The sequence below is a fragment of the Ursus arctos genome, unplaced genomic scaffold (assembly GCF_023065955.2).
Source record: "Ursus arctos isolate Adak ecotype North America unplaced genomic scaffold, UrsArc2.0 scaffold_12, whole genome shotgun sequence".
Taxonomy (NCBI): domain Eukaryota; kingdom Metazoa; phylum Chordata; class Mammalia; order Carnivora; family Ursidae; genus Ursus; species Ursus arctos.
The window spans coordinates 31,054,454-31,075,214 of record NW_026622786.1 but is presented as its reverse complement, the minus strand read 5'-3'; the positions used below and the strand labels follow the sequence as shown (position 1 = coordinate 31,075,214).

General features: G+C 33.9%; 1 protein-coding gene across 16 annotated transcripts in view; it reads right to left on the bottom strand.

Moving 5' to 3' along the window:
* ZNF644 (zinc finger protein 644) overlaps positions 1–20,761 on the bottom strand; it is a 139,797-nt gene that overhangs the window by 52,294 nt on the left and 66,742 nt on the right. For 11 of the 16 annotated variants that reach the window (XR_008958783.1, XM_026497630.4, XM_048220193.2 and 8 more), the window contains 3 exons: positions 5,926–8,963; positions 5,143–5,748; positions 3,092–3,214 (listed from right to left, as the gene is read on the bottom strand). Coding sequence is in view for 15 of the 16 variants with exons in the window: in XM_026497630.4 (XP_026353415.1) it covers positions 3,092–3,214; positions 5,143–5,748; positions 5,926–8,963 (3,767 nt within the window). In the remaining variant the exon portion in view is untranslated. The other 5 variants (XM_048220197.2, XM_048220198.2, XM_057310482.1 and 2 more) reach the window with 2 other exon arrangements.

Genomic DNA, 20,761 nt, shown 5'->3' with positions numbered 1-20,761 from the left:
TTTTAAGCATTTTCTAACTCTTACCAAAAAAAAAAAAAAAAAAGATTTCTTAGGGCTCCTGATTCCTAGTTCTGTGTTCTTTCTACTTCATTTTTATTTTGTCATCTCCACTTTCTCAGCTTCCTGACAGAGGGAGAAGGGTCTATAGATGATAACCTTCAAGGGATATAAAACCTATATATAGAAAACTTTTTATCTGTGGATGAATAAGTGCATGTTTCTGGTATGGGGCCCACAGCTTTCATAAAATTCTCAAAGAGGTCAAAGACCCAAAAAAGACTGAGAACTATCACATTAGAATTATGTGAGTCATCAAGTAAATAGTTATTTAGGGAAGCAGAGAAGCATTCTTTTTGGTCTACTGAGGCTAGCTAGAATATTTACCTCCCTCAAAAGACTGTTAATTCCCACAGAAGAGGCCAGGAGCTGGTGTCTTCTAAGAGAAGGCTTGGGGGTTTATTCTATCCTAGGTAGCCATGCAGACTTTTAGCATTTACTCTAGGGATACCTAAGCTTCTTCTTCAAGAGGAGGCCACATAAATAAAATCCACATTAATGAAGACTACTTGAATTGGGTACCAGACATTCTTATGGAGGCTTTAGTCCTACCTATTTTCCCCTTATATTGTTCCAGTTTTGTGATCTACTTCAATTAAGATAAGGTTTTAAAAACGATTGTTTCTTTCATCAAAACAGCATCTATATATTCTTGAAAAATAATTCTTGTTACTCATACACATTGATGACTCCCTTATAATAATCCAGTGGAACCCTCCAGAAACTACAGGTTGGGACCACTGACTTACACCACTGAAACTGATATGGGGGAAGAAAATAGGCAACTGGAGTTTATAAATATAATACAAAATGTTCCATTTGGAAAATGAAAAATATTAATAAAGCTGATAAAAAAAACCTTTATAGTTGGCATAAGTAAGCAGCAAAGACATCTTCTGTGTAGCTCTACTGGTCAAAAAGTTTCAAAAACCAGGGGAGAAGTTTCAGAATTTCTAAGAAAAAGGTGCATGAATTTTTTATTTTTCTTAAAAGTGGGTATGGGCTGTGGAAAACACCACCTTAGACTTTCTTCAGCTTTTCATTTCCCTTCTCTTTGCCTTAGGACTGCCAAACACACAACTTATATTTTCTAACACTTCTGACATTTCGGTTAGTATCGAAGGTATTTAAAAAGTAATACCCTCTTTTTTTTTTAATGCCGTAAGAAATGTATCCCCATTCATCCTATATTACTTTTTTCTTTAATAATGACATTTTTTAGATAATAAAGTATTCATTAGAATGCACCCTTGGTCAGTGGAGGGTTACTAACGATCAGTTATTTTTAAATAATTAATCCTATGTTTTGAAAGATTTTCAGATGAAGCAAAACCATTTTTTAATGGCCTACAAAATCGGTACTGGAGAGATGTGCCTCATTGAGTATTTGCAATTATCTGTCTGATATGTCAGACTGAAATATTTTTTAAAGTCCTCTAAAATCTAATCCAGGCCTCTTTCTTGGGTCCCTGTTCTTTGTAAGACTCTTATTTATTCAGTCTTCACCAGAATGCTCCCCAACTTAAAGTGAACTTCATTTTAGGATTTCCAATTGCTTGTGTTCTGTATGTGGCAGACAATAGTGATTACAAACATAGGTCTAGGATAAGACAGGCTTATTTTTCAACTTTGCTATTAATAACTACAGAAGTTTGGGTAACTTGATTAAGTTCTCTAAGCCCCAGTGTCCTGTGAAATTGAGAGATTTACTGTACCTATAACTTATACAGTGGTTGTGAAGTTAAATGATATGCACAGCACAGTGCCTGACACAGTGTTTAATAAAAGTTAGTGATTATGGTAACAATGATGAATTTGTTTCTATATTCTTTTATTTTCACTGTCTCCCTGATTATAATGTCAGCAATCACCTTCCAAGCCTGAAGAAGGTAGGAATAACAACATAAAAACTAAACCTCGCAGTAAGAGGTTACTAATTCAGTAAAGTAAAACTCACTCTATTCTTTTAATACAGTCAACGGTCATCCCTGGTCATTTGTGTATCAAGTCAAAGGATAAAGCAAAGAAGCAGAAGAAAGAAAGACATTAGTATGAATACAAGTGTTTCTTTGGTAGCAAGAACATATTGGATGTAAGCCATAGGAAGACATGAGGAAGAACAAAAAAGTTGGGAAAACAACAACTAGAAGAAAGCAGAAGGCAGTGATCTAAAAGAGCAAGAGAAATAAAAAGATTGGAAGGAGAATTTTAGGCAAAAGGATTTATGTGGATAGATTTAGAAAAGAGGGTATACTTTAAGACGTGAGAGAAATGGGATTTGCTAAAGCAGGGTAGCTTGAAAGGCTACAAATGAAAAGAGCAAGGCATTTAGTAGGGTAAGAAGCAGTATTACATGTGAGTAAACTAATAAATTTTTCACAGGCTAGCAATATGAGGAGGTATCTGCAAGGCTGGGCTAACCAACCAAAAATAACACAGAAATGTGCATGCTAACATTTATGTGCTTGGCTGTATTTATTAATCCTAAACATAGTTTAGGAGCATTAAAAGAAAAATCTATTCAGTTGTCAACATGGGCCATTATTAAGGCTTGTCCCTTTAAAGATCTAATATATAAACTAATGAAAATTCCTTAGTTTTGCTTAGTTTTCTAATCAAGCTACATATTTAAAATTTCACAATAATTTCCTTTCCTAATAAAGCACTTCCTTAAGCTAGAACTACAATCTTTTTTTACCAAAGAGAGGTGCCTTACTGGAATCCACTAACAAAAATAAATTTAAGAATCAAAAATAGTATAATTTAAAAATCAATGGGAATTATGTAGACTCAAAAGTTCCACACCTCTATTGGTTTTTTTCCCCCAAATCAAGTCAGTAAGAGCCAAATGAAAAAGAATAACTTGCTTAAAATTATATCTAACAGTTTACAAGTTGCTGAAATTTAATGTATATTCAGTCTCAACTGTGCTTACCAAAGAAAGCTATAAATATCATCTGAACTAGCACCAGTCTGGTGAGAAAAAAAGTGTACTGTACCAAGCAGACTTGCTGTGTTATCTGTTCAAACATACCTGTACCAGTCAAAAGTCCAGCACTCTTCTTTCGTGCATAAGCGCGTAAGTGGTTGGACAGGCTAACAGCACTTGTAAACGTCGTATTGCAATGCACACATGTTCTAAGCTTCACAGGCATACCTATCATTCAAAAGAAAACTATAATCCAGTTCTCACTTCAAAAAGTGAAATTTTCTTAGCTAAAAGCGTGAAGAAAAGTACCACAATAAGGATGGTTTAAAAAACGTTCATTGAATTAGCTTAACTTAAAATAAGGAGGGGGAATTAAGTTAACTATTATTAGTTTGTTGTTAGTATTTAGAGCCAACCCATGCTCTTTGGAAATGTGGAAGACGAGTGCCTTGAACCTCTGAGCTCCTCTGGATTTAACACCTATTATCACTTTCTTGCAGATTTCTGTGTTACGCAGATCATTTCCTAAACCTAAAATACAATCCTGTGGTTTGAAGAGCACAGTTCAGTTGAGAAGTTTCAATGCTTACAACATTACCAATAAAAAGAATTAAAAAGTCTAGTTGACAAAGTGGTAATTAAAGTGTTTTACCCACAAAACCGTAAAAGTCTCAATACTAAATTAGGCTTTCTGATGAAGGCTGGGAGAAAGGTGGTAAAACACACCATTGAGCAGCTGTTAGACACAACATTTTATTTAGGGCATTTTATGTTCATTACTCTGAATGCGCAATCAATAATGAAAGTTAATTATTTGAAGTTTTTTGCTAAAATCTTTGTGCTAAATAAATGATCAACAAGCTAACATCTTCGTCATCACAGGAAAGAAAACACGATGGAACAATAAGAAACTCCTAACTTCCAAAAGACAATCCTCACTCCCCCAACTCCTTTCAGTTGGTCTCTTCAACTATGAAAATCAGCCACAAATACACTTTTCATCTCTCAAGTGTACTATACCTTAGTCAACACAGCTAACACACCTTTCTTATTACATTTTATCCTTCTCAAAAAGGTTGAAGATTTGACTTTGAAAGACTCTCTTAATACAAACAAAAGAACCCTATTAACCAGAAACCCATCAAGATAGTTTTTCAGACCATTTACAACACAAGGTAATCTTTCCTTAAGTCAAAACTGCATACAAATATCTCTGCTTTCCCAATGTCGACCAAAGTAAACAAATCAACATTACCGTAATTTCATTCATTATTAATCCACTGACCAGTTACTTTTACCTTAGACACATTCAACTCGGAGCTAAATTATGAGACCATCTAAGTTCATCTTCAACATTCTTAACCACCAAAAGAAACCTATGAAGACACTTAAAATTTCTAGTGTAAAAGTATAAGCCAGACTTAGCAATAACAAATATAGTTTGGCTATTTTATGTGCTATATCATTTGCTGGCACACACAAACTATTCTTTTGAAAAGGAAAAACTATTGGTGCAGAAGCACTAACCTAAACCATCTGTTCTGTTCCTTTAGACCACCATTATAAAATCTAAAACCCCAAACAAAGGTTTTATACTCACAACAGTTCTCCAAAACCAAACTATCCCACAATACAATGAGGAATTGGAGAGGGAGAAGTTTCTTTGGGTTAATCACAACACACAACAGACACCAATCCATTCAGTTTAAAGAGTCTATTTTTTGTTTGTTTGTTTATTCGTTTGACCTAAGCAGAAGGAAAACCAACAGCTGTATCTTGAAAACATCACCTTGGAGCACTGGCAAATATAGGACAGGTACGCCATTTCAGTAATGCTACGCTTTTGAACAATGTCAACCTCCCATCCATAGGACCATCCCCCAGCCATAGCATATTTTATTTTTACAGATCAGCTTTTTGTTTGTTTTTTTTCTCACCTTACATTCTGACCAAGAAATGAGGCACAGAGAATTCAGTGTTGATGAGCATCTACTGATGATTTATATAGAAATGACAGTATAACCAATCTCTGCTCTGCAAAAAAAGCAGCTTAAGTAAAAAGATTCTAAGAAATTATTTTCTACAAATATTCCATACAGGTAAGCATAATTAAATTGTGTTTAAATTTTATACGACAGTCATAGACATCCTCTTACCTGAGTGCATAGTCAGATCCATCCTTTGTGGTTGATACATCAACGGACTGTCTTCACTTAATGGAAGAACACATTTCTGAACAAATCTCTTCCTTGCAGTTTGATTATGAATTTTTTGAGGAGAAATAGGAGAATTTCGTTCTTCTCCCATCCTTTTATTTTTAAGCAGTTCTATCAGTGTAAGAGACTGATTCTTTTTTCCACTGGGCAGTTCTGGTTTTGTTTCATCATATTCATTTAAGAAACTCAGCCCTTCTTCTTCTGATGCAGACACTGATAAAGCTTCGGTCTTTAGGCCATTACGGTATGCTTCAAGAGGTATAACATTTTGAGATAGAAAGTCATCACTTGATGCAAGTTTTTGAGCTACAAATGGTCTGGGAATAATACGACGACTGTTCAATGCTTTCAAGATTTTTTCATATTTTTCTTCATTTTGCATCATCTCATTCAAAACACAGATTGGAGATTTGTGAGCATCCCATTTGGTCTTTCCAAGTCTTTTCAGATGGCCTCTAACATGATTCGATAATCCAATTTTAGTATCAAACCAACCACCACAGAGCTGACAAGTGTGTTCAGAAGTGGTTTCAGACTTCTCTATAGCTAAAAAAAATTTTTTAAGAGTAACATCAGAATTTTTTATAAAGTGATCTTAAAGCCAATTAACGCTGAAATACAAAATCATGTGTTTCTAATAAAGACCAAATTTGAGCAAAACCTTTGAATCCTTTGAGTTTGAATAGAGACATATTAACCCAAATTATCTACACGGAAACTTACCTTTTCTAACTCGCTTAACAGGTGTCCCTGTGCCAGTTCTTTTGAAATGTTGCATTTTGTCACTTGTGGCTATTTGTTCTGGTGATACAACATGACGGGCTTCATAGCTTAATCCAGCTCTGTGAAGATGTCCTCGGACATGATTTGACAACCCAACACCTGTTTCAAATGTTGCTGGGCAGTAAGGACATGATTTCTTCTCAAGAGATAAATCAGTCCAGTGAAAAACAGAACTATGCTTTGACAATGAAGTTTCTGCATTTTCTAAATGCTGAGGATCATGTATGTCATGCAAAAAGTTATTAGTTCCAGCATCTTCATAATATTCAAAATAAAAGCCATCGTTTTGATCATAACTGAGGGTAGCATTTTCTCCAGGCTCTTGACCTTCCACCTTGCTTTTAAACAGCGGAAATAAGTTTACATGTTCTTGATTAATATCATTATAGGTTTCATCTTCTATAGCCTGTGTAGTGTAGTCACCTAGCTCAACATTATCCCAGGAACTTTCATCTTCTGTTTCATAGCTATCTTTCTTTTCAGCGGAATTAAGCTTTTGTAAAACAACAACAGTCATTTTATGCAAGAAATCTGGATAGCTATCCAAGTCTTCTCCTCCAACAGAACTTTCCTTCTTAGATTCCTTAACTACTCTCTTTACAGCTACACGCCTGTGTTCTTTGAAGCTTTCTGGCCTTTTGGTGTCAGAGTTTTGAGGGTCTGAAATGAAACTATTGTTGTGGGAATTACTTGATGACGAAAACAGATGTAAAGAATTTAATGAACTGGCTGCTTCTTTTTTGAAATGTAGAGGATATGATTCACCTGATTTTTTGATCATCCTGTAGTTTTCATATTTGTGTCTATATAAATAGTTGCTATTTGCCTTGGCATTAGATTTTTCTTTTGCTGCTTGATGGAAATACTTAGGTTTTTGGTCAGTGCTGCTTTTAATCATAACAGTCTTGTGAGAATTGTTTTGATTGCACACATTTACACCTGACTGGGCAATGCTTTTCCGAGCTTTTTGTATTCTGTGTGGCCGCTTATGGAATTTAGAAAAATTACTTGATTGTGAAGATGATCCAAATGTTCGCTTTACATCTTGTTTTAAAGCAGAGTTCTTTGGAAATGTGGTTGACTGCTGTTTAATTAATGGTTTAGTGCTATCAATATCTATAGGTTCTTCGAGAATGTCACTTTTTCTTTTATCAAGTCCAAGAGGACTACCAAATGAATCGATGCATGATGATGAATGCAAGTACTCCATGTGTTTTTTTAAAATACTTCTGGCTGAAGTAGTAAAAGGACACATCTTACATATGTAGGTGGCTGATTTTTTGGATGATCCTATAACAGAATCTTTCATGAAAGTCTTTTTTTGCGTTTTTCTCTGGGCTACATCAGAACTGACGATAGGGCATTTTACCACTGCTCCATGGGCAATGCCTCGATGGCATTCTAATTCATTTTCTGTCACTGCCATGAAGTTACACTCCTCACAACAGTAGTACCTTTTATCTTTTTCATGGGTTTTAGCGTGTTGCACAAATGTTTTAGGGCAATTGGTACCAAACACACACTGAGGGCACTGCAATCGTGCACTTCTTCCTTCATCCTGAAGTTCTTTCAATTCACGAATTTCCTCCATCAACTTCTGTCTTCTTTCTTGGTGAATAATCATATGCTTTAGAAGTGAGTTACGATCTCGAAATGTCCGTCCACATTCTCTACAAGCATATGGCCTTGGGACATTAAGATGGCGAAAGTGGCTATTCCCATCTAAATGATACATCATATGCCTGTGGAGGTGCTTTTTCTCCCTAAAATTCACATTGCACTTTGTACAGGGGTAGAATGATGGTTCTTCGGTGCTGAAAGTAGCAGGTGACTCGGAATCACTTTCTTCACATTTCTTTTTTAAGGTATTTGAAAGAAAAGTGCTAGTATGAACGGGTGAGCTGTCTTCTCCACACTTATCTGGGTTATAAATTAGATGCTGAAAAGCATCCACAGATTCCAAGTCTTCATCAGTTGATTCAGGCTTCACTTTTGATAATGCATATTTCTGTGAGTCTATTGCTTGTAGTTCTTCATTCTGTTCCAGAAAGTCTACCTCTAGCATTTTTGACTTATTGGGTATACAATTAGAATCACTAAAGCAATCTTCAGTATAACGAGTAATCTTGCTTACATCCATTTTTCGCTTTCTCTTTTTCTCTAGACCTACTTTAGAGTGAACTGGGGCTTTATCCACTGTGTCTTCATTAGTCATAAGAAACTGAATGAACTCTTTTTGGGGATCCCAGTTTGTATCATTTTCTGACCTAAATTCATCTGTACCTGAGGAAATTCCTGTCAATGTATCAACACAATCATCTTTTACCAATAAATCATCACTATCCTCTCCCACCTCTACTTGATTTATTAAAGTGCTATCTGACTTTATACTACTCCCTACTGAATTCTGAATGTCACAACCAACAGAAGCAGAGGTAGGTAGTTTTTTAATGGAATGGGTTGGATTTTTAGCATGTGCTACATCTGATAATAAAAATAAAACTTGATGTTGACTTGCTTTCTGCGGTGTAGATAGTTGAAGATCAGGTGCCACCTTCAAAGTTGAACAAGATTCTGTTGTTGGCTGATCCACAGGTTGTCCAGTGGTTAATGAAACACTGCCTTTATTCATACTGGAAGTCTTAGCTAAGGAGGAGTGTAAAACTGGTCCATTAACAGCAGCTCCTTTAGGCAAGATGAAGTTTTCACTAGAAACAGTAGGAGCACCAGCATGTATAAATAGAGTAGACTGGCCTCCACTTAAGGCTTTTTCAGATTTGTCCTTTGACAGTTCTTCAGGCAGAGTGAGCGTATTATTTTTCTGAAATGATGTTTGACAATCTTTTGGTTTATGAACTCCACTCTCTTTGTCTGAGATAAAACTGTTGTTATCTAGGAGTTCTTCTTTAGCACCAGTAATATCGGTGTTTATCTTCAAATCATCCATATTGTTGGCAAGCCCATTTAACACATTTAGTCTAGAAAATGGAAGAAAAAAAATTTAGATTTGCATGAAAGAAAAAATTCTATTAGAATGTATGGAGAGTTCAAAGCACACATTTTTGTTAGTGTAACTCCACTGTTTATACCAAGATCCTAATAATTTTCCAAGAAGGAAGAAACACTTTAAAAAATGTGAAAGACTTTAAAAGTATCTCGAAGGTTAATTTTTTTCTTTGTGCTAAGCAACAACAACTCCATATTGCATATCTACAAAACATCTAGGGAACAGCAACATTAGAAATGGCCACATTACACTGGGAATTGCCCATCTCCTTGGAAGAATGTAAGCTCTTTGAGGGCAGGTACTGTACCTTGTCACTCTCTTATCTCTAGAACCTAACACAGTGCTTGGCATAGGTACTTAGGCAGTATTTGGTGAAGAAAGCACTAACATGTTGAATGAATAAAAACACAAGTGCAAAATCAAAGCCCAAGTATGTAAGAGGAAAAACAGTTTTTTTCTTATGAAACGTAGACACCCCATTCAAATAATGCAAATTCCATCATGGTTCTGACTTCTTGACTCAGCAGTTACAGCAAAGCCTTCAATACATTCAATAGTCCTCAAGTACAATTTAAAGAATCTGGTATTTGGCAACCCTAAGTATGAACTATCTGAAGTGCTGGCATAAAGTTCCATATTTCTTTTCCTTTTGTACATGGTAGCAAGTACAGTTTATTCATTCTCCAAATATTTACTGAGCCCTTACCATGTGCCAGGCACTGCTTTATTAGGAATACCAGCAGTAAACAAGATAGACTAGGTTCCTGCTCTCTACTAAAGAATAAAGTCTTCCATTTTTCCTTCATAGTATTTTTAATTTGTATAACAAGTAATGCTATTTTAGGACAGGAGGAACTTAATCTGATATTTAGAAATTAGAACATTTTCAATACAGTTCATTATTTCTAATATCTTTGATGGTACCAAATACATGCTCTGTGAAACATTTAGTTAAAGAATAAAAGAACTGTTTCTAATTACTTTATTTCACAATTTAGAACAAGCACTTGTAAGTATGAGCTTATTCTTTCCACAAGATGTGTTCTTTAATACAACAAATATTACAAATAAATACTACAAATATCTGTCTTTGGCATTATTATTTACACCAACAATTTTTCTGCCTCTTGTAGGCCTCAGAATTGTTTTGAGATTGACAAACTTCCACAGTAATAAAAATAGACATCCAATAAGATCATATTCAATGATATCACCCCAAAATGGTGCTAATGCAGCACCCAGCAGGAGTCTCTACATCACATACACAGAAGTTAAAAATGGGCAGCACATAAACATGTGTTAGGGAAGAGTGTGCAAATGTCAATGAAAAGAAAAGCAAACCTTGATGCTATACTATTCCCCATTCCTGACATTTCTCATTAAATTACATAGAAAAAGTAAAATGTCCAAATAGGAACAATCTCATAAATCTGAAATGGACAATAGAATTTTTAAAAAACTAGCCTGAAAGACACTTACTTTGTGTTCCTATTTATTATAATCACAGAGGTAGACAAATATATGCTCAGTCAATTTGAAAGCCTATATTAGCTTTTCTCAACAGGAAGCAATGTTGCTAACGAAGTGGTAAATTCAGTGTTAATGAGTGGCTTCACTGTTACCACCTCAGAGGTAAAACCTTCTATGTTCCATGTTCCACCCATCTGTTCTGGTGTTAGAGGTTCAGAGATGGAACAGACGCTTCCCATTTAAAGCAACTTCATTGGTACCCCCTGAACAGCAGGGTGACAAACTATGAGAATATCATGTCTGCTTGGAGACTGCATTCTCATTACCAGAATGGCTTTATATGAGCCTTCCAAAAGTTCACATTCTAAAGATACCAAACTGTTTTGCTCAAAAACACATAAAGAATATATGTATATGACTTATCTTCTATGTAAATGACATACCTTCTATCTATAAAACACATCTAGCTGAAGGAAAAACACAAAATCAAATTAAACATTGTTAATATAAAATGAAGTCTTTAACAAAGTTTTCCTTCACACCTAAGGAAATATACCTTACTTGCCCTCAAATTAATGATTAACTCTACTCAAAAATAGAGGTTATTCCTTTTTAGAATATTTATTAGCACATTAATATTAAAAATGTACTCCATCAGTTAAAAAGTATGCTACAAGAAATGGCTCCATAAGCTAGTGTTTTAGCAACAATAAAATTTTTTTTCCTAGTTTAATTTTCAGAGTATATCTTAACAAAAAAATGTTAAAAATACATTTTTTTTTCTTAACAGTATTCAAAACTGATAGCTGTTACACTGAGATATAATGCAGAACAATGAACCTTCAAAATTGGTTGCAGTGAATAGTGGATCTAAAACTTTGACATCAAAATTATTCCCCTACATTCATGGATGGTTATGTAGCATATAGGCAAGAAAGCATTTAACCCATAAGCTAATTTCACACTGTTTCAAATAGATTTTCCAACTATCTTTATGTAGTCAAATATATGTAACAGAGCCATCAACACCAGTTTATGTTAATATAACTAAGTAGGGGACATATTTGAAGGTAGACATCATTAAATTCAAAAAAGGGAAACTAAAAAATTAAAATAATAAAAAACTAATGCTATATTGCTTGGACTCCTTAAATTTCAGTGAATTTGCTATACCAATTAGGATATTTTAATAAAATGCTTAGATACTATTACTATGTCCTCCTCCATGTAATCATATAACCACAGAATTTTTCTTTTAAATGAATTTTAAAATGTTCTTTAAAAAAATTCACACACTTTATAAAAAGCTGCAAATAGAACTTTAAATCTACATAAAACATATTTCAGTTTCTTGAAAATCATAATGAGTTCTACAGCTATAACTGCCTGTAGTTATATACTGTGAGCATTAAAAAAAATAGTACAAAGGTCAGATCTGTCTTCAAGATGACAGATCATCACTTTAATGCCTCAAGCTAGACTTATTGTCTTAGAAATTTCAAACATCAGTATTTTTGCAAACTATCAGCACTTGCTATAACACCCTCACTACACTACATCTTGAGGTTACTACAGAAGAAATGAGGTGATAATTGCATATTAACATAATTATTCTGTAATCCCTCTGAGCAAGCTTCCTAGGTCACTCAGTAATTCAGATTAGATACAACCTTTCTGTCATCGAATCTGTGCTGTCCACTTTCTGTTCATGAATAATTTTTTTTTATAGAAAACTAGCTTAATTTCATTCTTTTATGTACATTATTAATTGTATTTATTGTGAGTAGGTTAATATTTTGTGGGCGCTTATTACATAATACCAACCTTTGTCATGTAGTATAATTTCATACAAAAATATAATACAATTTGCCCTCATTCCACATTAGCTCATTAATAGCTATATTACACAGCTATAAATAAATTATAATGTTGCCCACTAGCTGAGTTACAGTTAATATCTGTCAGATTTTCACAAACCCCATGTTCATTTAAATTATCCTTGAGAACACATGACAACTTCTGTTAGTAATATATGAGACTGGGTCAAGAAGAGAAAAACATTCACAACTGTCATTCTAATTGCAAAACAAATCTTAATTAACTGAAATACTACATCTACAATTACTGTGATATTTAAGTCTATATAAACTATACACAATGTACAAATATATACCCAAGACTCACCTAGTATATAAAGCAAGTGAAGACGGAGTATACTATATAACCATATCATTCAGGCAGTAACCTATTCTGGATATCATTGAGAGGAAATACTAAAAAAATACAGAAATTCATATGGGTATCCAGCATGCCACATGATGAAATAAAGAGAAAACTTAGTATGCTTACTTTAGCAATTAGCCAATACAGTTAACAATCTTCAAATGTTTGAAGGTGTGGCATATAAAAGAACATACGATCAATGTGTCTGAATTGTAATGATAGATTTCATCTCAAGATTAAATAAACTAAAAAGAGGAACCACTCAACATTGCAAAGGGCTGTCTTACACAACAGTGAACTGAATGGCTCAGCAGGTTGCACTACTGTCAGGAACACTGTAGAAGGTAATATGGTACTGGAGATTAGATAAGATGATTTCTAACATCTGTTCTGATATGTACTATATATGTTAAATTTTTGGTTATTACATTAGTAACATTTAACATTATTTGAAATAATGAGCTAAAAATGGAAGTGAAAATTATACTATTGGACTTTAAAATGACCCTGTAAATTCATAATTACTTGAAATAATTCTTTAGTTAAAATATAATATGTTGGTAAGCTGATTCTTGAACAATGATATGGCACTAAATGACTAACACACTGAGGCCACAGAACTATCTGCAATCATGAAAACTACATACGAAGAGGTTTTTCTCTAGTGGTAATACCGAAAAAAAAATGTTCAGTGAGTTTTCAAATAAATAGTTTTTTTGGTAATACTAAAAAAAAAATGGTCAATGAGTTTTCAAATAATGAACAGAAAAATAAAGCAAGAATACACTGGGCACATAATGCTTTCTTCCCAGCAGCATGCAGCACTGCCATTACAAACTAATGATCTTTATGTAATTTTACCACCTACCACCAAATTACACTGAACTTGTTGAATAGTTTTGTTCCTGATGCCATGAATTATCCTCATTATTTAATAGGAAAATGTTACAAATAGTAAGATACTAGATCATAAATACCTAATAACACAAAGTGATTCTTACTGCCAAGTATACTAAATACTTAACATAATCTGACACATCTCAAGAAGCAGGTAACTACAAGAAGGACAAAAGGTGGTAGGGAAGCTACAAAGGCCTAACTTTAGCAACCTGACAAAATTATACAATAATGAGAAGAGTAGTCGAAAAACAAACGGATATTCACTAATCAAAGGCTAATTTCCTAATGAAGAGCTTTGTAATTTTAAGAGGCCAGGCAATAAATTATAGTTGCAACCAAAGGAGAATGCTAAATCATATTCATCATGGAATGACAGCTTATCACATTGTTTATGCTTTCATAAAGTCAGAACAAGATAAGGGATCATCAGGGCACCTGGGTGGCTTAGTTAGTTAAGCATCTGACTTCAGCTCAGGTCATGATCTCAGGGTCCTGGGACCGAGCCTTGCGGTGGGCTCCCCAACTCAGCAGGTGGCCTGTTTCTCCCTCTGTGCTCCCCCTCGCCCCTCTCTCAAATAAATAAAAAATCTTAAAGAAAAAAAGGTAAATGATCATCATGGCTTTGATAGGGTAAATAATGTACATACGCACATGACCCCAACAAGAACAATTTACGTGGTTTAAAAAAAATGAGTGATAACCTCTTTATATGTTTTTCAAACAGAGCAAACTTTTGACCACAATTGTATAATTAACATGAATCATAAATATGTCAGTTTCACACTCCAGAGGTAGTGTGTCAACTCTGCCCTCCGCCAACAGAGTATTAACTGTCATTAATTGTTATTTTACTTTGGGTCTTCTAGTGTTCTCCAGTCTATGATGAGTTTGCTCTTTGTGCTTATTTTTGAGATATTTTATAAACATTAACCCATCGTGTCCAATAAATGCAAAAGAAATATAAGTGTTAAAGTCCTAGGAAGACCAAACATAATTATATTAGAAGTGAAAACAGAGATAATAAAAAACACCTAAAGTGGTAATATAAATATTATATATGCATATGGAATGAACTGCTTGAGAGATGAAAGAATTGTGAAGAACGGAGAGATGTCACCATTAAGAAATTACTGTGCCTATACATCTGACAATAATCAGCAAGAGAAAAGGAAATATGACAAAAGAGGTTTTTTTTTTTTTTAAAGATTTTATTTATTTATGTGACAGAGAGACAGCCAGCGAGAGAGGGAACATAGCAGGGGAGTGGAAGAGAAAGAAGCAGGCTCCCAGCGGAGAAGCCCAATGTGGGACTCGATCCCGGAACGCCAGGATCATGCCCTGAGCCGAAGGCAGACGCTTAACAACTGCGCTACCCAGGCGCCCCAAAAGAGGTTCTTAAGTACAAAATCAGCATCGGTGTTAGATGTCTATTTGCCTAATGGTTTTCAGGAAAGGCTAGGAACTTGTTTAAGAACTTAAAAGCTAATAATATTCAAAGTGCCGCAGATGAAACTTCTGCCCCAACCACGTCTTATTCCACAGGACCAAGGTCCATTACAGTATGCACATTGAAGTTAGTGACATTACTGCAAATGCAAACAACTGGGCTTTGAAGAAATTCCTTAAAACAGTGGCAGAGATAATCTGGCCTCAAAAGACTGCCTGAAACATAACAAATGTTCCCTTCTAATACTCAATAATTTTGCTCTTTCAAATTCAAAACCTCACATATTCAACTGTATGTACATTAAAAAAAAAAACTTTTGTAGATTTTATAGTTAAAGTAAAACTCTTATTATAAAAATCCCATTAATTCATTTAATAATCACATATTAGTCACATTTATGAAGTACAAAACTGTTTATGGTCTGAGAAGTAAACTTGAACACTATAAAGTCAAGAGAATAAATTCTTTCACTGAATTATAATTTAATTTTATTGAAAGGGGCTAAGATTGTAAAAAGAAAAATTCTGCAACTTGGTAATAATCTGTAATGAGTACTTAGCCTTTTTTCCGTATTATGTACTTTTAACTCAGGTAGGTAAATTCTAACTTATATACAGATGGGAAAGTTTGACACTCTCACTGAGAACTAGAAAAATGAAATACAACCAGAAGTTTTACTTTCTATAAAGTATTTTCATTAAATGTGAACTCTGTTACTGATACCATTTACTCAACTTACCTTTTTTCCTTTCTCTAAAATCAGCCACCCAAATACAATTATCTTCTAAGAAAAATATTCCAAAGTAATCATTATTCTATAATTATCTTCATTCAGGATGGTAAAAATTCAAATACAAGAAATCTGCTTTCCTTAAAACAAAATATGCAAGAAGATACACCTTTTTGCACCAATGTCTTTTAAAAAAAGAACATATTTTTGTGATGGCAAATCACAAACCAGCCATGACTTTTTTCTGATTTAACAAGTTTTCCTTATTACATGTTTGATTCGGGAGTTCATTTATAAAACCAAAGGCATTTATTTATTGTGAATATAAATCATTACAAAATTTCTCCAAAATGTTAAAGAAAACACTAATATTTAGAAAATGCAAGTACTTATTAATAATCAAATGTACATAGCTCTATTCAAACAAGTGTGATTTAAAAGAATTTCCTTCTAATTTACTCATACGAAGAGAGAAAGATGGCAAGGTCAAGAGTAGCAATTTTGAACCATAAGAAACTTACAGAACCCATGATTTCCAATTTATCCAAAATCCATAGCACCAAAATATCATGAATAGTATATTGTTTTATAAAAGGTGACTAAAGCATATTAAAATTGAGATTATTTCAGGGAAAATTTTAATTATTTTTAAGATTAATCAAATGGTATTGCTGGCAGTTTTTTTTTTTTTTTCTTACTGTATTGCTAACTAAGGAAGACTATATATAGGACACATATGTATAAAAAACTAGCAGTAAAAGGCAATAAATTATGTCCCCAGTGAGTAATATGGATTATACTCTCTATGGTTCAGAGGAAGTAGAAGGTCCTATAAAATACCACGGATAAAAAAAGCCTCAGAAAAATGAGGTTTTAGCTAAATTTTATATTGTACTGAGCCAAAAGAATCATTCTTCGGTGGCAGACATGCCTGAGTTTGAAAAATGGCTCCACAACTTCCACCCTGGGGCAAAGTTACTCCAACTTTTCTTAAATTTCAGTTGCTTCATCAATAAAGTATGAAACCTATAAGAGGACTGTGAGGATTAAATAAGACAATATAATACATGCAGCATAGGGCCTGGCATTTAGTAATTACTTATTAAATGTTAATTCCCTATGACCCTTGCCATTAACTTGTTTCATTTATGTTATGATGACATTGAATTTGTATACTGCTCCTACTGATGAAAGAGACCCTTATAAGCAGAAATTTATTCTAGGAGGAGAAACCTGGTACCTTAAAACCACTACTAAGGATAAATGGGCAGAAGCTCAGAAGAAACATCTTAGGAGTTGCTGGGGCTATAGGAATAACACTCTTGTAAGGATAAAGCAGGGCTTCAGTAAAACAATATTCAATAAGCAATAAAGAAGGGAATTACGTGCTTGACCGAGTGCCCCAAGGAAAAAGGGCATGAAGTGGCCACTCAGGATTTAAGAGTTTCTGATTCCATAGGGTCGGTCTATCAGAACATGAATTTAATTTTTGTCTCTCATAAAATGCCAATGAAATGAAAGCAGATGAACCAGAACAGAGAGACATACCAAGGTGGATAAAACCGTCACCTAGAACAGTCATAGACGAGGACTACTGGAAAGAATGGAGATGGCAATTCCAAATAAAACAAACAAAAAAATTAAAAATGGGTTTTATACCAAAAAATATGAATCAGAAAAGCAACAGATTTTTCACTGTCGAGAGTGTTAAGTCAAAGGTGCAATAACATCAAAGTTTGGTGTTAAAATTATTTTATATAGAGACAGAATATATAATATTCAAGTGTCATGGCACAGGGTCTCTAAGTTCACCACTCACCTACCATCTCAGAAAAGTTTTTCCAAAAGGCGGAATGTGGGGGAGAGGTGTGTCCTGAAAATGGCTAAAATTATTGTGTTAAGTGTTTTTTTATTATTTCATACAAGTGACTGAAATATATAAATTTAAGTGTTTATCAAAATTATAAGGTCACTAGAAGAATAATAAGTAAATATACTTAAGATCCTCAAATTCTATAACCTACTGTGTTTTAAGAAAAGAAGTACAATATACTCTGAGCAAAGCGTGACAATTTTGAAATAAAAAATTACTACACAGCAACAATAATAACAACAACTCTCACTAGGTGAGGTGAAAAACAGAGTGAATATAGCTGATGAAATGAGGTACTCTTACAGAACAAAGACTTCTTAAAAAGGGAGTAAAAAAACCCCATAAAGTTAAATCCACAGATTATAGCAAGTAGGAATTACAGGGGGAAAAAAAATCCAGGGGAATAAAGAAGAGGATACAATAGAAAAAATTCCAGAGCTCAAGAAATATAGAAGTCTTTAGATTAATAGAGCCCAATCAGTGCTCAGTGGCTGAAGAAAAAAACATGCCTCTTGACAAGTCCTGGGGAAATTTTGTAATTCTAAGAATAAAAGGTAGAATTCTACTCATTTCCAGAAAACAAAATAAAAATAAAAACTAGACTACCTAAAAAAAAAAAATACACAATTCTTCATCAGCAGTATCTCAGACTTTTGAGGAAAAATGATATTTTAAAATCAAATCTGTCTGAATAAATTATCTCATCTAAGTTTTCCACTCTCTCCCACTTCAGTTACCAATGTAATAATAGTCTGGTGTATCCTTCTACTCCTTTTTCTTATTCATACAAACATATGACATGTATGTGTTTTATGATTATCTTTATAGAAATAGGATTAGATAATATACATGCTATAATAAATAACCTTATATAGATAGCCATATAGTGTTATTTCAATGATACACATTTTTCAAAGTTGCTTGTGTATTTTCGTTTAATACACATTTCCAAATCATTCCTCAAATTTCTAACAATATGCATATCTACCTTCAATGTGTAAGAATGCCTATTTTCCCACAGTATTACAATTTTTTGCCAGCATCATGGTGAAAAATGTGAAAATACTTTTCAACCCAGAATTCTATAACTAGCTAAAGTACCACTCAAGCATAACAACAAAATATAGACATTTTGGACAAGCAAGGATTCCAAAAGTTTATCATTCACTCATAGAGTAATTCTTCAGCACAGAGACAAGAATATACAAAAAGAAAGACATAAGAATCAATAAACAGGGGTGCCTGGGTGGCTCAGTCTGTTAAGTGACTGCCTCTGGCTGAGGTCATGATCCCAGGGTCCTGGGATCAAGCCCCGCTTCTGGCTCCCTACCCTGTGGGGAGCCTGCTTCCTCCTCTCCTTCTGCCTGCTGCTCCCTCTGCTTGTGCTCTCTCTGTCAAATAAATAAAATCTTAAAAAAAAGAATCAGTAAACATTAGTAAGCAATTAAACCACTGAAAAAGGCAACTAAACGTATTAACAATTGATAATTGTTAAAAAAGGATTATTATATTATTATATACCATTATATGGTATGTAATAATATGGAAACTAAAAGCCCAAAAGATTTCAACATGGGAAGTTAGACTAGTGGACACTGATTCAAAGAAAATCTCTTAAAAAATGTATTAAAATGTTAAGGATGACCAAATAAAATAGAGAAATAACATATAAATTTCAAACCTATAGAATTAAAAAGTAAAGAAAATTTGATTGATTAAATTAAAATAAAAAGTAACAGAAGACAGTAAAGAGAAAATAAGCAGAAAGAAGTCCAAACACATCAGTCTTCTCAATAAATATTAAAAGCTTATAAATTAAGAAAAAGGCATTCATTCTTGTTTTGAAATATACTATATGTTGTTTATAAAGGGAAAGGAAATGTTGAGGTTAAAAATAAGATGATAAAGATAAACTAAGCAAATGTTAGTATAATAATAACTACCATCAGAACAATCTAATGGAATTTAAGGCAAAAAGCACTACACCTGCTAAAAATGAATATTACATAAAATAAAGTATACAATTCACCAAGAAGATATAGTATTCATGAACCCCTCTGTACACAACAAAATGGCTACAAAATACATAAATTGTAAACAGCTACAAGTGTTAAGCAAAACTGACAGTCACAGAGGGAGGCTTTAAACATTTCTCCCCAAAAGTCTACAGATCAAGGACAATATTCCAGTTTTATCTCCTCTTTCAAGATCACTCTTCTCTCACTTTAAAAAGGATCCCAAACACAAATCTGCAACCTTCCCTTTCTCCATTAGTTGTTCAGCTCAATAACCTTGGAGCAATCTTCTTTATTCATTTATTCACACTTCATATCAAAGCCATCAAGAAATCCTATTGCCACCATCTTTAAATTATATCCAGAATCCAATCACTTCTCGCTACTGCTACATCCAGATCCACTCTTATCTCTCCCCTGTACTATTTTAATAGCTTCCTAAATGGTCTTAGTGCATCTACCCTTACCAACCTACTGTCTATTCTCAACACTGCAACCACATGACTGTTTTAAAACCTAAGAAAGATAATGTTCCTCAAAATCCTTCAACAGCTCTTGGTCTTATCCTCTTAGAGAAAAAAAATAACAACTTTATAATAACCTGTAATGTCCTACAAAGATCCTTTCCAGCAACATTTTGACCCCACTTCCTACTCCTCCCCCCAACTCACTTACTCAGTTCAAGTCACACCAGCTTTCTTACTATTCCTTGAACACATTCTTTACCATATTGAGGTCTTAGTATTATTGATTATTCCCAAGCTAGATCACTCTTGCTCCCAGATACTCATGGCAAATTCCTTCATTGCCTTTCATCAACCATTTTCTTTTGAATAATGCCTACCTGGACCACGTTGATTAAAATTATATCCCAAACTCCCTTACCTTCTCTACTTTGTGGGCATTCTCAAATAAACTTACACTGGTTTACCCTTTTTTTACCCCAGAACACTTATCACTTTCTAATATACTGTGTAATATTTATTATGGTTATTGTTTGTGTAACCCTCCTATAGAACTAAATTTCAAGGGCATAGATCTTTGTATTCGTTAACAGAATCTCTCAAGGGTCTAGAAAGTGCCACCATTCAGAACCTTGGTATTGTGCACT